This window comes from Alosa pseudoharengus, unplaced genomic scaffold (assembly GCF_046254945.1).
Source record: "Alosa pseudoharengus isolate Yale_2024_CS ecotype anadromous, Long Island Sound unplaced genomic scaffold, YU_APseudo_1.1 YU_APseudo_1.1_scf_7, whole genome shotgun sequence".
NCBI lineage: Eukaryota > Metazoa > Chordata > Actinopteri > Clupeiformes > Clupeidae > Alosa > Alosa pseudoharengus.
This window is the reverse complement of record NW_027468859.1, coordinates 1,838,449-1,854,493: the sequence shown is the minus strand read 5'-3', so window position 1 is coordinate 1,854,493 and position 16,045 is coordinate 1,838,449. Positions and strand designations below refer to the sequence as shown.

At 48.9% G+C, this 16,045-nt stretch overlaps 1 protein-coding gene across 1 annotated transcript in view; it reads right to left on the bottom strand.

Annotated features, from left to right (window-relative positions):
• Positions 1-1,703: 1,703 nt before the first annotated feature.
• Positions 1,704-16,045, bottom strand: part of LOC143110369 (tyrosine-protein phosphatase non-receptor type 14-like) — a 61,932-nt gene continuing 47,590 nt past the window's right edge. The window contains exons 12-19 of the mRNA XM_076273239.1: positions 15,786-15,849; positions 12,938-14,751; positions 11,551-11,688; positions 11,122-11,340; positions 8,873-9,001; positions 7,873-8,107; positions 5,932-6,095; positions 1,704-5,515 (exon numbers count right to left, since the gene is read on the bottom strand). Of these exons, the coding sequence (XP_076129354.1) occupies positions 5,387-5,515; positions 5,932-6,095; positions 7,873-8,107; positions 8,873-9,001; positions 11,122-11,340; positions 11,551-11,688; positions 12,938-14,751; positions 15,786-15,849 (2,892 nt within the window). The 3' untranslated portion in view covers positions 1,704-5,386. The remainder of the gene's footprint in view (positions 5,516-5,931; positions 6,096-7,872; positions 8,108-8,872; positions 9,002-11,121; positions 11,341-11,550; positions 11,689-12,937; positions 14,752-15,785; positions 15,850-16,045) is intronic.

The following is a 16,045-nucleotide window of genomic DNA, read 5'->3' as shown; positions in this document are numbered from 1 at the left end:
GAAGGGGGCGGCATGCAGCTTGAGAGCAATGAGAGCAACGTGTTGGAGACTCATGGTGTAGGACAATGACTTTTCACTGGCAAAAATACCAACCAACAATGTAAAATATTAAGAAGAGCTCTTTTATGAGTTAAATTGAAACAAAATTATACTAGCTTTTATTTGTCCAAATTTGAGGCCCGGCTATAAATAGAATCCCGGCCATAATTTGATTTAGGTATGCATGTGTGTTTCAGGCATAGCCCAGCACTAATCTCTGACTGAAAGTGCACAGGACTTGTGCATTTGAGAGCGCTCTCTCGCGGCTGTAGACGTAATGTTTCACGTAGGGTTCATGTCAGTTAATATAAATTAACATTTAAAAACATGTTCAATTATATATTTTTTTCATATATAAGTCGCACCTGACTATAAGTCGCAGGACCGGCCAAACTATGAAAAAAAGTGCGACTTATAGTCCGGAAAATACGGTAATATGTTCTTCGTATACATTATCTTATTTAGCAGTAGCATCATGACCAGGTGCTGCTCCAATACAGATCAGAGATAGTGTGTGTGTGTGAGAGTGTGTGTGTGTGTGTGTGTGTGTGTGTGATCCCAGGTTGGCCCCTTTCAGTGACTATGATGAGTCAGACTAGTTTAGATCTTACTGTAACTGACCTGCTACTGCAGTGCAGCACCCTAAGCACCAGGGGGAGACACTGAGTAACATCAGGGACTGGGGCCAGTGCACAGGTCAGGCCTGACACCTAGTGGCCAACACTGGATTTGATTAGACTCCACTTAATTGTCATTGTGCAGGTACAGGTACCAAACCAATGAATGTAACCTGAAGTGCAAAAGAATTATGTAAACAAGTGCCGATGCACGTTCCCCATCAGGAGTGTTTTACAGATGCATGTTCCCCATCAGGAGTGTTTTACAGATGCATGTTCCCCATCAGTGGTGTTCTATAGATGCACGTTCTCCACCAGTGGTGTTCTACAGATGCACGTTCCTCATCAGTGGGGTTCTATAGATGCACGTTCCCCCATCAGTGATGTGCCACTTTTCAATCATAAATGTTACAAGTCAAATACTGAAACTATGGATGGAATTCACATTAAAAATAACACCTGATCTAGAAAGATCCCAAAAAAAGATCTGCAACTATTTTTATTTTCAAATGTTACTTTTCACTTAGAAACTCCGATATGATGAGGATTTTGATAAGATGAACTGAGTGGTGAAACATAATTATTAGTCTTTCACTAATTTTCACTGATAGATCACTCATCGGAATTATTAGTATCTCATCTAGCAGTAAAAAGTCCATTTAACAATCTCAAGTGTTTGAACGTTTAAATAACAAAGTATGGCAAGGGATTGTCTTAAATTGTGAAAACGAAGACAGTTAAATCATAGACAGCTACAGTAAATGGGTTTGTTAATTGTACTCCAATATCTGTTATGCATTTTACAGTCTCAGATAGAGAGCAAATAAGGCTTCATTGCATACTATTTTAACCCAATCCCTAACCCAGACCAGGCACAGAGCAAATAAGGGTTTATTGCATACTATTTTAACCCAATCCCTAACCCAGACCAGATAGAGCATAATATTTTAACCCAATCCCTAACCCAGACCAGATAGAGAGCAAATATGGGTTTATTGCATACTATTTTAACCCAATCCCTAACCCAGACCAGATAGAGAGCAGGCCTAGAGAAAATAAGGCTTTATTGCATAATAGGCCAGTATGACAGCTTATGAATATGGGACACAAACAGATCTGATGCACTTGCAAAGCATATACAAAACATATGTACACAAAACACATGGAGACTTGATCTGGGAATATTCTGTCAATAAAGAGTTGGAATGAGTGAATGGAATGAAGAGAAGAGGAGAAGATACAGAGGAGAGGAGGATGAGAAGAGGAAGAGGATGCTGAGATGAGGAAGAGGAGAAGAGTGACAGATGCAAAGGAGAGGAAGACAGAGACAGGAAGAGGGTAAGAAGAGAGGAGGAGAAGAAGAGAGGAGGAGAAGAGAGGAGAAGAAGAGAGGAGGAGAAGAAGAGAGGAGGAGAAGAAGAGAGGAAAAGAAAAGGAGATAAGGAGGAGGGTGAGGAGGAGGGAGGGAGAGTGAGGAGAGGAGGAGAAGGAAAGGAGGGAGAGAGTGAGAGGAGGAGGAGAGGAGGAGGGAGGGAGAGTGAGGAGAGGAGGAGAAGGAAAGGAGGGAGAGAGTGAGAGGAGGAGGAGAGGAGGGAGGGAGAGAGGAGAGGAGGAGGGAGAGGAGGGAGGGAGAGAGGAGGAGGGAGAGTGAGGAGAGGAGGGAGGGAGAGAGTGAGAGGAGGAGGAGGTGCACTGTTGCACTGAAGAGCACAAGACCAACATCATCCCCTTTGGAGATTTTGAAAGGTACACGTATCAATATTAACCCTTAAAGGTACACGTATCAATATTAAAAAGCATGCATGTCATTTTGTTTACTTGCAGTATTTTAAAAGTACCACGTCAACAACAATAGAAATAGCTATATGAGAAACATTCATGGACAGGTTTATACAGACAGATAAAGCTTTCTGAAGAAGACATGGCTTATGCCATACACACACACTACGCTTAGATCACATTTGCAGCACTTTTCCTGTCAAAGGTTTTGATTCTCGTGTTCTTGTTGTTTTATCCTGCACAAGCCCAGTACACACACTACGCCACACACACTATGCCACACACACTACACTACGCCACACACACTACGCCACACACACACACACACTACGCCACACACACACACACACTAGGCCACACACACACACACACACTACGCCACACACACACACACACTATGCCACACACACTAGGTCCAATCTGTTTTGCATGGCACAGGCACCTGCGCATGGAGATGGGAAAAAATGTTTTACAGGAACAAGGTGACCACCAGTCCGGAGAGAGAGGGATTATGAGGACTCAAGGCCACCGAGAGGGATTATGAGGACTCAAGGCCACCGAGAGGGATTATAAGGACTCAAGGCCACCGAGAGCATTGTTGTTGTTTGTCTGAGTCAAATCATACCGACGTCCTCAAGTCTCTGATCCTACAGACGCTGATCATACAGATGTCCTCAAGTCTCTTGTCCTCAAGACTCTGATTCTACAGATGTCCTCAAGTCTCTGATCATACCGACGTCCTCAAGTCTCTAACCGTACACTTCGGCCTGAGGGACTCTTCTGTCTAGATTCTTAAGTGCTTTGCGCGGCTCTTTAACCTTTGACCTTTGCTACCTCCCTTTAGCTGTGGTAAAAGTCTCTGATGCATGATACAGGTCAGGCAGGGCCCCACGAGATGTTCCACCAAAGGTCCTTTAGAACAATTCATTTGAGGAACCATATCTGGTTAAACTGACTTTTGTGCATGTGCAGAACAGACTGACTAGAGCACTAACAGTGGCGCTAAGATGGCGGACAAGGAAGTAACTTTGAGGAGCTATCTGGAGCTGCACTCAGGTGTAACTCACCCCAGGTGACGTCTCTAGAGCTGCACTCAGGTGTAACTGACCACAGGTGAGCTATCTGGAGCTGCACTCAGGTGTAATTCACCCCAGGTGACGTCTCTAGAGCTGCACTCAGGTGTAACTCACCCCAGGTGAGCTCTCTGGAGCTGCACTCAGGGGTAACTGACCACAGGTGAGGTGTAACTGACCCCAGGTGAGGTGTAACTGACCCCAGGTGAGCTCTCTGGAGCTGCACTCAGGTGTATCTCACCCCAGGTGAGGTGTAACTGACCCCAGGTAAGCTCTCCGGAGCTGCACTCAGGTGTAACTGACCCCAGGTGAGGTCATGGCTACATACTCTGAACTTCAGGAATAGCTAACATGAAAGAAGGTCAGACTGGTGTCCACCCAGAGAGTAGAGGGTCATAGGTACCCCACACCACTGCCAAGAGGGACAGAGGTACCCCACACTCCTGACCACTGCCCATAGGTACCCCACACCCCTCACCCCTGCCCAGAGATACCCCACAACCCTCACCCCTGCCTGAGGGAGAGGACAGGTCTTTGAGAGGGCTGAAGGGCCCCAGACTCCTGCACTCTCTCTGGGCAGGAGAGGGGTGAAGGGCCCCAGACATCCCAGGTGGGTGGATGGCAGATATCAGACTGCCATTCACAAGGCAAAGAGTTAAAAAAGAATAAATTAAAAAATAAAATATCCATACAAATATTACATATTGAAATGTCTCAGACAACGAGGACAGACTCAGAGTAATGGCCTCAAGGGAGGAAGTGGGAGGAGAGGTACCATTGAGCTGCTACACACACACACACACACACACACACAGGATAGGTACCATTGAGCTGCTATGTACACACACACACACACACACACACTCACACACACACAGGTCACTGGGCTCCTTTCCTGCTCACGACTCACACATGGTCTCTGAGGTCTCTGACTAAGAGCAACATTATGAAGTGTGTTTCAAAAGAATATGGCAATGACCAGCTTTAACACTTTTATACGAGCTCTGCATCTAGTACACGTCACTGAAATGATTTAAGAAATGATTCCCCAATATTACAAAATAAGAATTTATATGAAAAATATATAAAAATTGTTGATCATCATCATCACCACCATCATCGTCATCATCAACGTCATCATCGTCATCATCATCATCATCACCATCATCATCATCATCACCATCGTCATCATCATCATCGTCATCATCATCGTCATCATCATCGTCATCATCATCATCATTATCACCATCATCATCATCATCATCATCACCATCATCATCATCATCATCATCATCATCATCACCATCATCATCATCATCATCACCATCATCATCATCATCATCATCATCATCATCATCATCATCACCATCATGTTTGTGTGGGGTACATTGGTCTCTGTCCAGGAGCTTAGTGACACACACTCATCAATCATCCACACACACACACACACACACACACACTCTCTCTCTCTCTCTGACACAGAGGAAAAGCTAATCTGGACCATAATCTTGCATCGGTTATCAGCTTCTCTCTCAGCCCATGGCCAACAAACAAACAAACAAACAAACAAACAAAAACAGAAAGCCAATCCACGACGCAACGCAGAACAGCAGCGGACAACAAAGAAAGAACCAAGCAGAACCAGAGGAGCGCCAGGCACCCCGGAGTGTTCTACTGTGGAACGTTGGAGGGTCCTAACACTCCAGGTTCCACTGCGACATATTAGTTCTGGGTTACGCGGTAGATTAGATGAGCTGGTTCCGCGGGTGACACTGTTGGTTCCATTTTGGGATTGCATTAGCTGGTTCCGCAGGGGATACTGTTGGTTCTGCGTTAGGGATTAGATGAGCCGGTTCCGCGGGGGTTCCAGATTGGGTTCTAGATGAGCCGGGAGTTCTTGAGGAACTGTATGAGGACCTGGTAGACAAACTTGTACTGAGACGGCGTCTGCACCATCAGCATCCTCTGGTGCCTCAGTCTGTTCAACATGATGGGAACCTCCACCCTCTGGCACAGATGGAGAGAACAGAGAGAGAGAGGGAGAGAGAGAGGAGAGAGAACAGAGAGAGAGAGGGAGAGAGAGGGAGAGAGAGAGGGAGGGGGAGAGCAGAGAACAGAGAGAGAGGGAGAGAGAGAGGGGGAGAGAGAACAGAGAGAGGGAGAGAGAGAGAGAGAGGGAGAGGGGGAACACATATAGAGGGAGGGAAAGAGGGAGACTTTTAAAACTCGTTCATTCAATCATATGAAAAAGGCTACTACCGCACACCCCATAAATAACCACACAACTGTACAAGAACACATAATAACAGGTTACCATCAACTTTAACACACATACACACACACAAACACACACACATACACACAGGCACACGCACACCCACGCACACACCCACGTACACACACACCCACGCACACACACCCACCTCATTGTGCTCGAGGCAGCAGATCATGAGTTCGGTGAGGATGACGACTCCCGTGCGGCCCACGCCTGCACTGCAGTGCACCACCACCGGGGGGCGCAGGCTACGCGACGGGTCCAGCATGCTGTTGGTGTGGCGCCGCACTGACTGGATCTCCTCCAGGTACGCTGCAACACACACACACACACACACACACACACACACACACACACACATACACACACACACACACACACATACACACATACACACACATACACACATACACACACACACATACACACATACACACATACACACACACATACACACACACACACACACACACACACACATACACACACACACACACACACACACACACACACACAGAGGAATGTGAGTGTGTGTGTGAAACAGAGAGGGATGGAGTGTGTGTGTGAAACAGAGAGGGATGGAGTGTGATAGTGGGCGCTATCTTAGCGATCTGAAACGCAAGTATCAAACGCAAAGCGCAAGTAGCTTTCTGGGTGGATCTCGGGTGCTGTTGCTATTTTACCATAAATGACTGTTGGTGGGGTGGTCTGAAGTAGCTACATTAATTATGGGTGTGGTTTGGGCGTAACGTGCAATATACACGTATGTTGCTCAGAGGAACACGCCTCCTCTTTTCGCTGCATGGCCTCCGTGGGGAGCTTTGCACACACACACACACTCACACACACACTCACATAGGAAGCTTTGCGCACACACACACAACCACACACACACTCACATAGGAAGCTTTGCGCACACACACACAACCACACACACACTCACACACACACTCACATAGGAAGCTTTGCGCACACACACACAACCACACACACACACTCACATAGGAAGCTTTGCGCACACACACACAACCACACACACACTCACACACACACACTCACATAGGAAGCTTTGCACACACACACACAACCACACACACACATACACTCACATAGGAAGCTTTGAGCACACACACACACACACACACACACACACACACACATAGGAAGCTTTGAGCACACACACACACACACACACACACACACACATAGGAAGCTTTGCGCACACACACACACACACACACACTTACATAGGAAGCTTTGCGCACACACACACACACACACACACACACACATAAGAAGCTTTGCGCACACACACACACACACACACACTTACATAGGAAGCTTTGCGCACACACACACTTACAGAGGAAGCTTTGCGCGCACACACACACACACACACACTTACAGAGGAAGCTTTGCGCGCACACACACACACACACACACACACACACACACACACACACACACACTTACAGAGGAAGCGTTGCGCACACGCACACACACACACACACACACACTTACATAGGAAGCTTTGCGCGCACACACACACACACACACACTTACATAGGAAGCTTTGCGCACACACACACACACACTTACAGAGGAAGCTTTGCGCACACACACGCACACACACACACACACACTTACAGAGGAAGCTTTGCACACTCACACACACACTTACAGAGGAAGCTTTGCACACACACACACTTACATAGGAAGCTTTGCGCACACACACACACACACACACACACACACACACTTACATAGGAAGCTTTGCGCACACACACACACACACACACACACACACACACTTACAGAGGAAGCTTTGCGCACACACACACACACACACACACACACACACACACTTACAGAGGAAGCTTTGCACACACACACACACACACACACACACACACACACACTTATATAGGAAGCTTTGCGGACACACACACACACACACACACTTACATAGGAAGCTTTGCACACACACACACACACACACACACACACTCACACTTACATAGGAAGCTTTGCGTACACACATACACACACACACACACACACACACACACACACACACACACACACTTACAGAGGAAGCCCTGGACGTATTCGGGGCAGCCCTGGTCGGGCCAGTCTGTGTACTGCAGGTGCCAGACGGTCCTCTCCTGGCCGGACAGCAGGTGGCGCACTTTCAGGCCGGTGGTGGCGTAGCAGCCAGAGTCGGTGCGGAACTTGGTGGTGACCTTGAACTTGCCGTGGGTCGCCGAGTTGTGTTTGGAGCCCAGCTTGGGCCAGTAGCGGTGACTTTTACTCTTTCCCCCCTCCTGAGGGTGACCACATGCACACACACACACACACACACACACACACACACAGATGTACACACACACACACACACACAGATGTACACACACACACACACGCACACACACACACACACACACACACACACACACACACAGATGTACACACACGCACACACACACAAACACACACACATAATGCATACATTACACATGTGTACAGTGCAAGCCTGTCTCTGTTTGGCTCATCTCATCATGTTTCTCTTTCTTTTTTTCCTCTCTTCAACCCCCCCCTCTCTCTCCCTCTCTCTCTTTATCTCCCCCCCTCTCTCTCCCTCTCTCTCTTTATCTCCCTCCCTCACTCTCTCTCTCTCTCCCTCTCTCTCTTTATCTCCCTCACTCTCTCTCTCTCTCCCTCTCTCTCTCTCCCTCTCTCTCTTTATCTCCCTCCCTCACTCTCTCTCTCTCTCTCCCTCTCTCTCTTTATCTCCCTCCCTCACTCTCTCTCTCTCCCTCCCTCTCTCTCTCTTTATCTCCCTCACTCTCTCTCTCTCTCTCTCTCTCCCTCTCTCTCTATCCCCCTCTCTCTTTCTCTCCCTCCCTCTCTCTCTATCTCTCTCCCTCTCTCTATCCCCCTTTCTCTCTCCCTCACTCTCTCTCTCTCTATCTCCCTCCCTCTCTCTCTGTCCCTCCCTCTCTCTCTCTCTCTCTCTCTCTCTCTCTCTCTCTCTCTCTCTCCCTCTCCCTCCCTCTCTCTCCCAGTCAACATGTTAAGATGGGGCGCACCTCTTCGGCGGTCACCATGGCGATGACGTTGACCCCCTGCTCCCAAACCATTTGCCAGAAGTCCTGGCAGGTGTTGGTCAGAGGACCTTGTGTGGCAATGTAGTGCCACTCCTCTCCATGGATAGTCACCTATACACACACACATACACACACACACACACACACACACACACACACACACACACAGACACACACAAATAAATTAATATTAGCTAACAAACAAACAAACACTGTACATACACACAACACATATATTGCTGCTAAAGCAAGTGAAGCACTCGCCTCTCAAAGCCACTGGGTGGCGCTGATGTTGCTGCCAAAGCAAGTGAAGCACTCGCCTCTCAAAGCCACTGGGTGGCGCTGATGTTGAAATATCAACATTACAGTTTTTTACGATTGTTTACACACTAAAATAAAAACTTCCACACAATTTGCAAAATTCTACTCCAAAGAGCAAAACACCTACACAGATTTGCACAGCATTACACACAATGTCTGCTTCACCCTTTTTGCAAAACATTACACACAGTGATTTGTAAAACTCTACACACTTTTTCACACCTTAGACACAGATAAGGATTGTGAGGTTACTTCCTTGTCATTACAAAGCAAATGACCACACTAATGAAGGAATTGTATAATCACATCCACCAGGTGTGGAAGCACTCATCTGCTAATTTAAAAATGCAGCACTCAGGTGTGCTATAAAAGGCAGCAGCTTTTACAGTAGTTTTTCTTCAGAGTCAAAGTGTATGTACTTCATGCAGTAATTTTTATTTGTCTACAGATTTTATTTGTTTCTTTGATTTCATTGTTGGTTGATTACTGCAACTGATTATGGTAGGAAATACTGTAAGTATTGAAATAAATACTTGAAATATTCAGTGTGCAGCATCAGTGTTGTGCAGTGCTTGGTAAGTTTATAGTGGGCCTATTTGTGTACATTCTCCCTATATCTTAAACGAATCATGAAGAATGTTGTGGGTTTGTCACTATTTTTTTTTGTCATCTAAATTATCCCTTACATAACAATGTCTGGCCAAAAATCTAGCACATGCTATTTCCTAACATTAGTTTTTTTACAAATGTGTTTTTTATTTATCACAGCAGTGTGAAACTGGCTGCAATAGTGTCTGATCATTGAGGACTGTGTTGGTTAAATGAAAACTAATAGCATTTTCACAAATATGTGTATATGTTTTGACTGAAGTGTATATATTTTGACTGAAGGGTGTATGTTTTGACTGAAGTGTGCCATTTTGCAAACAATCTAGGAATTATGCAAATTGAGTGTGGTGTTTGGATAATTGTGATTATATTTTTTTAAAAAGAACCCGGTTTTCAAAATTGCGTGTAAACAAGTGAAAAAACTGTAATCAACACACCAGAGGGTGCCAGCTAGCATAGCAGTGCGTGTGGATGGGTGCTAGCATAGCTGTGCGTGTGGATGGGTGCAGCTAGCATAGCAGTGCGTGTGGATGGGTGCAGCTAGCATAGCTGTGCATGTGGATGGGTGCAGCTAGCATAGCTGTGCGTGTGGATGGGTGCAGCTAGCATAGCTGTGCGTGTGGATGAGTGCTAGCATAGCTGTGCGTGTGGATGGGTGCAGCTAGCATAGCTGTGCGTGTGGATGGGTGCTAGCTAGTGCGTGTGGATGGGTGCAGCTAGCATAGTTGTGCGTGTGGATGGGTGCTATCTAGCGTGTGTGGATGGGTGCAGCTAGCAGAGCTGTGCGTGTGGATGGGTGCAGCTAGCATAGCTGTGCATGTGGATGGGTGCAGCTAGCATAGCTGTGTGTGTGGATGAGTGCTAGCTAGCGCATGTGGATGGGTGCTAGCTAGTGCGTGTGGATGGGTGCAGCTAGCATAGCTGTGCGTGTGGATGGACCTGAACATTCCCACTATAACACTTAGATTAGATTGAACCATATTAACACTTAGATTAGATTGAACCATATTCACACTTAGATTAGATTGAACCATATTCACACTTAGATTAGATTTAACCATATTCACACTATGACACTTAGATTAGATTTAACCATATTCCCACTTAGATTAGATTTAAACCATATTCCCACTTAGATTAGATTTAACCATATTTCCACTATAACACTTAGATTAGATTTGGCCAGACTTCACTATTCCGATTTTGATTCAATTTGTTTTGCTATGCATGTGATTCGTGTCCATTCGATTGATGAGATGAGAATGGTAACTGTGTAAGGTTCTGTAAGGTTCTCATGTCACCTTGATGTGCGAGGCGTTTATGTATCCTGTGTTGTTCTCCTTGTTTGGGACGAGTTCTACCCGGTTGTCCTCATACGGAACCACGTCCCTGAAGCGGTTGCGCTCGGCGTTGTCCGGCAGCATTGCCGTGGTGACCACAGCGTCAGTTTGCTTCTTGGGCACCTGCTCGTACTCGTCCAGCAGCTGGTCATCCTCAAGCCTGCGCTCCAGAATCTTACACTGCACACACACACACACACACACACACACAGAGAGAGGATTGGAATAGTGTGTGTGTGTGTGTGTGTGTGTGTGTGTGTGTGTGTGTGTGTGAATCTACGCTCTAGAGTCTTACACTGCACACAGAGAGGATTATGATAGACACACACACACACACACACACCCTCTGGTCAGTAGAGCGGTTCTTTTCTGTCTCACACACACACTCACCCTCTCATCAGTGTTGGCCTTGGCGATGGCATCTCCGTGGCGACCGTCTGTGGCGGGCATGCGCGTGGCGTACATGCCATTGGCCAGTAGGGGGCGCTTTGGGCTGTCCACACACATCTGCTGCTGCCGCTCCAGTGTCTACACACACACACACACACACACACATTATACACACACATCTGCTGCTGCCGCTCCAGTGTCTACACACACACACACACACACACACACATTATACACACACATCTGCTGCTGCCGCTCCAGTGTCTACACACACACACACACACACACACACACATTATACACACACATCTGCTGCTGCCGCTCCAGTGTCTACACACACACACACACATTATACACACACACACACATTATACACACACATCTGCTGCTGCCGCTCCAGTGTCTACACACACACACATTATACACACACATCTGCTGCTGCCGCTCCAGTGTCTATAATACACACACACACACACACACATTATACACACACACATCTGCTGCTGCCGCTCCAGTGTCTACACACACACACACATTATACACACACACACACACACACACATTATACACACACACACACATTATACACACACACATCTGCTGCTGACGCTCCAGTGTCTACACACACACACACACACACACACATTATACACACACACACATTACACACACACACACACATCTGCTGCTGATGCTCCAGTGTCTACACACACACGCACACACACACATTATACACACACACACACATCTGCATGTACACAACACAATAACCTAACACACATCACACATATCTGCATGTACACAACACACACATCTGCATGTACACAACACACACACACACACATATAACACACATCACACACATATGCATGTACACAACACACACACACATCTAACACACACAACAGACACATCTAAAACACACTAAGGTTACTAAGACTATAATATCACATCTGGAACTAAAGACTAAAAAATCACATTTGGAACTAAAAACTATAAAATCACATCTGGAACTAAACACTATAAAATCACATCTGGAACTAAACACTATAAAATCACATCTGGAACTAAAGACTATAAAATCACATTTGGAACTACAGTAAAGACTATAAAATCACATCTGGAACTAAACACTATAAAATCACATCTGGAACTAAACACTATCAAATCACATCTGGAACTAAACACTATCAAATCACAACTGGAACTAAACACTATAAAATAACATCTGGAACTAAACACTACAGACACACACACACACAAACACACAGCCACACACACACACTCTGGGGACTGCAAAGAGCACACCCAAAACCTCTCAGCTATACACACAGCCACACACACACTCACAAACTCGTACACACACACACACACACTGAGTGCTCACCCTCTGTGCGATCTCTCTCTCCACGATGCTGTCCTCGATGGAGAACATCTCGGACACGGGGCGCTCCTTGACCGGCTCCTTGCGCGCGCGTTCCTTGACGCTGGTCAGGTCTGGCTCCGAGATGGACGGTCCGAGCCCCGGCTGCTCCCCGCGCGTCAAGGTCCCCGTGCCGCCGCCACCACCGCCGCCGGTCGGCGTGTGTGTGTGTGTGTGTGTGTGCGTGTGTGTGTGTGTGTGGGGGGGGTGCGGTGGCTGCTCCTGGCGCTGGCTGCGGCCGCTGTGCCGGGGGGGTCCAGGGTAGTCCGGCGGGGGCTTGCTGGGCAGCTTGGCCAGCGCAGCCTGCAGCTGTGCGCTGATGTCGTCGTGGAGACCGGGGATGCGCACGTCCAGCTCGAGCGCCTCGTCCTCGTCCTCGTCCTCCTCGTCCTCGCTGTCGCTCTCGCTGCTGTGCACCAGCATGGTGGCGTTGGACAGGCTCTTCTGGTGCTGGTACGCCTCGGCGTTCTGAGCGGGCATCTGCGAGGACGCCTCCTTGGGGGCCTGGGGCTGGGTGGGAGGAGCCGAGCAGGCCAGCAGCGTGTTCCGGCGCAGCAGTGGCCGCTGTGATTGGCCGGCGGCCCCCGTGGCCCCTCCCCCTGCCCTCCCGGCCCCTCCCCCTCCCCCCAGGGGCACCACCTCCATGCTGTGGCGCTTGCTGAGGTTGGCCCGGCGCTGGGCCGCGCCCGGGCCGGAGGAGGAGGACGTGGGGGGGGTGAGCGTAGCGCTGGCCTCCTGCAGGGACTGGCGTACGACGGCGCAGCTGTCGGGCTGGAAGGTTCTGGGCACGGCGAGCGGGAGCTTCTGGGCGTGGAGGAGCTCGGGGCTGCTGCCCCCCAGCCAGCGCTGGCGCAGGCTGACCAGGTCCGGCGTGGAGGTGGCCGGACGGAACGCCGGGGGGGGCGGGGGGGGGCGCGACAGGTGGTTCCGCAGCATGTGCCCCCCACTGCCCCCCCCGGCCGCGTAGCCGTGCTGCCCTGAGTGGACGTTACTGCCCCCTCCGCCGCCGCCCGGCCCCCCGTTACCCCCCCCGACACCCCCGCCCGCACCCCCGCCCCCTCCTCCTCCGCACGGCTGCATGGGATTGGCCAGCTCGGGCGTGCTGACCGTGTGGGAGATGGCGCTGCCCCCCCCTCCGCCGGACGCCAGGCCCCCCGAGCGGCAGCCCATCATGCCCCCAGTGCCCCCCGCGTGTGGCCCGGGCAGAGGTCCGGCGTGATGCCCCCCCATGCCCCCGTAGCCCAGCGGATGCCCCCCGCCGCCCGCCACCCCCCCGTACTGCCCCCCGCCGTGGTAGAGCCCCCCCGCACGCTCGCGGATCTCCGGCTGGCTGTTGACCAGCGCCTCGGGGTGGCGGTAGGCGTGGGCGTGGCTGATGTTGAGGCTGCGCAGCGATAGGCTGTGGCTGTCGGCGGAGCGGCGCTGTGGCGCGTGCTGATTGGCCGAGTGCTGCGCAGAGGAGGGGAGGAGCCTGCGCTGCTTCTGCCGCATCACGGCGTCGTACTCGGGCGTGGGCCGGTAGGAGGGCGGCAGCACGGCCGAGTGGCGCTGACCGCTCGCGGCGGGGAAGTCTCCAGCGGCCGTGCTCAGGCTGGACGTGGACAGCGAGATGGGCGACGCCTGCGTGAAGGTCTGCGAGCGGTTCAGCGAGCTCACGCTCGGGCTGCTGCACATGCTGCCGTTCAGAACCGCGCCGCCGTTACGGAAGCCCAGGTCCAGAACACAGCGGTCAAGGCTGCTCTCCGACTTAAAGTACGGGTCGTCATGGAAGATGCTGTCTGCAGGGGGCGCCATAGACAACACACAATTAGGATACACACACACACACACACACACACACACACGCACGCACATACACACACATGCACAAACACACACACACACACACACACACACAATAAATACTAGAAATGCAATTCCAAGGAATTACCAGTGCATGAAAATGCAAAAGTTGTGATGTAAAATATCATGTATAGTTAAAATAGATAATACAGACATGGTTACTATGTTGATGCTAGGATAGACATGGTGGTTGCATAGCTTAATAAAAGTTGATAGTTTAAAAGTAGACTGTTTAACAATGCTAACATGCTAACTATGCTAACCATGCTAACTAGCTACAGTGGGTAGGAGTCATAGTTGATTACAAGTGACTGTTGCAATGGCTAAACAGTTAAAAAGTTCAGTAGTTTAAAGGGTTAAATTGTTTAACAGTGAATAATTGTAGTGAGGACTTTTATTTTGAAACAGTTTTTGGCAGAGGAAGCAGTTGAACAGGATGTGTAGTCTTAATAGGGCCAGTTTGTATGCTTAAAGCCTGAGACTGGCAGTTGCTGCAGGTGGCAAGTACTCCCAAGTGCTATTGCGCCACACATTGTAGTTCTCCTGTTTATTCGCTTGGAAAATCGCCACGTTTCATGTTGTGTGGCCGTAGCATTTCTATCAACTACTCGTGCAACTGTATTTAAGTCGGGAAAATGTGGATGTTTTTTATTACTTCTACGCTTAGTTACGGCAAAGCCCGCTAGCATAGCAACATGCTAACACAGGCCAGCCGCGCACCAGAGCGTTTGAGTGCACGTACCGACACGGGAGAGGTATGATTCAACTCGTGAAAGTTAAGGTAAGAACATATATTACTACTGACATTGGGTGGCGTGTTCCTTTAAGAAGAATAGTACAGCGCATTTTCATGTAATAAATCTATCAGGCATTTGGTGGCATTTAAAAGAGAAACGCATCCTGTCAAAAGAATAGATTCTGTGTGTATGTGCGTATGTGTGTGTGTATGAATGTGTGTGTGTGTGTGTACCTTGGGAGCTCTGGGTATCTTGGTAATGGTCAGCATACTGTAGGATGCAGGACTGGGGCCTGGGCTGAAACACAGGGAGAGACTCGTGAACACACACACACACACACACACACACATACATACACACACACACACACACACACATACGCGCACACACACACACACACATACACACACACACACACACACACACACACACACACACTCACACACTCACACACTCACACACACACACACACATACGCACACACACACACACA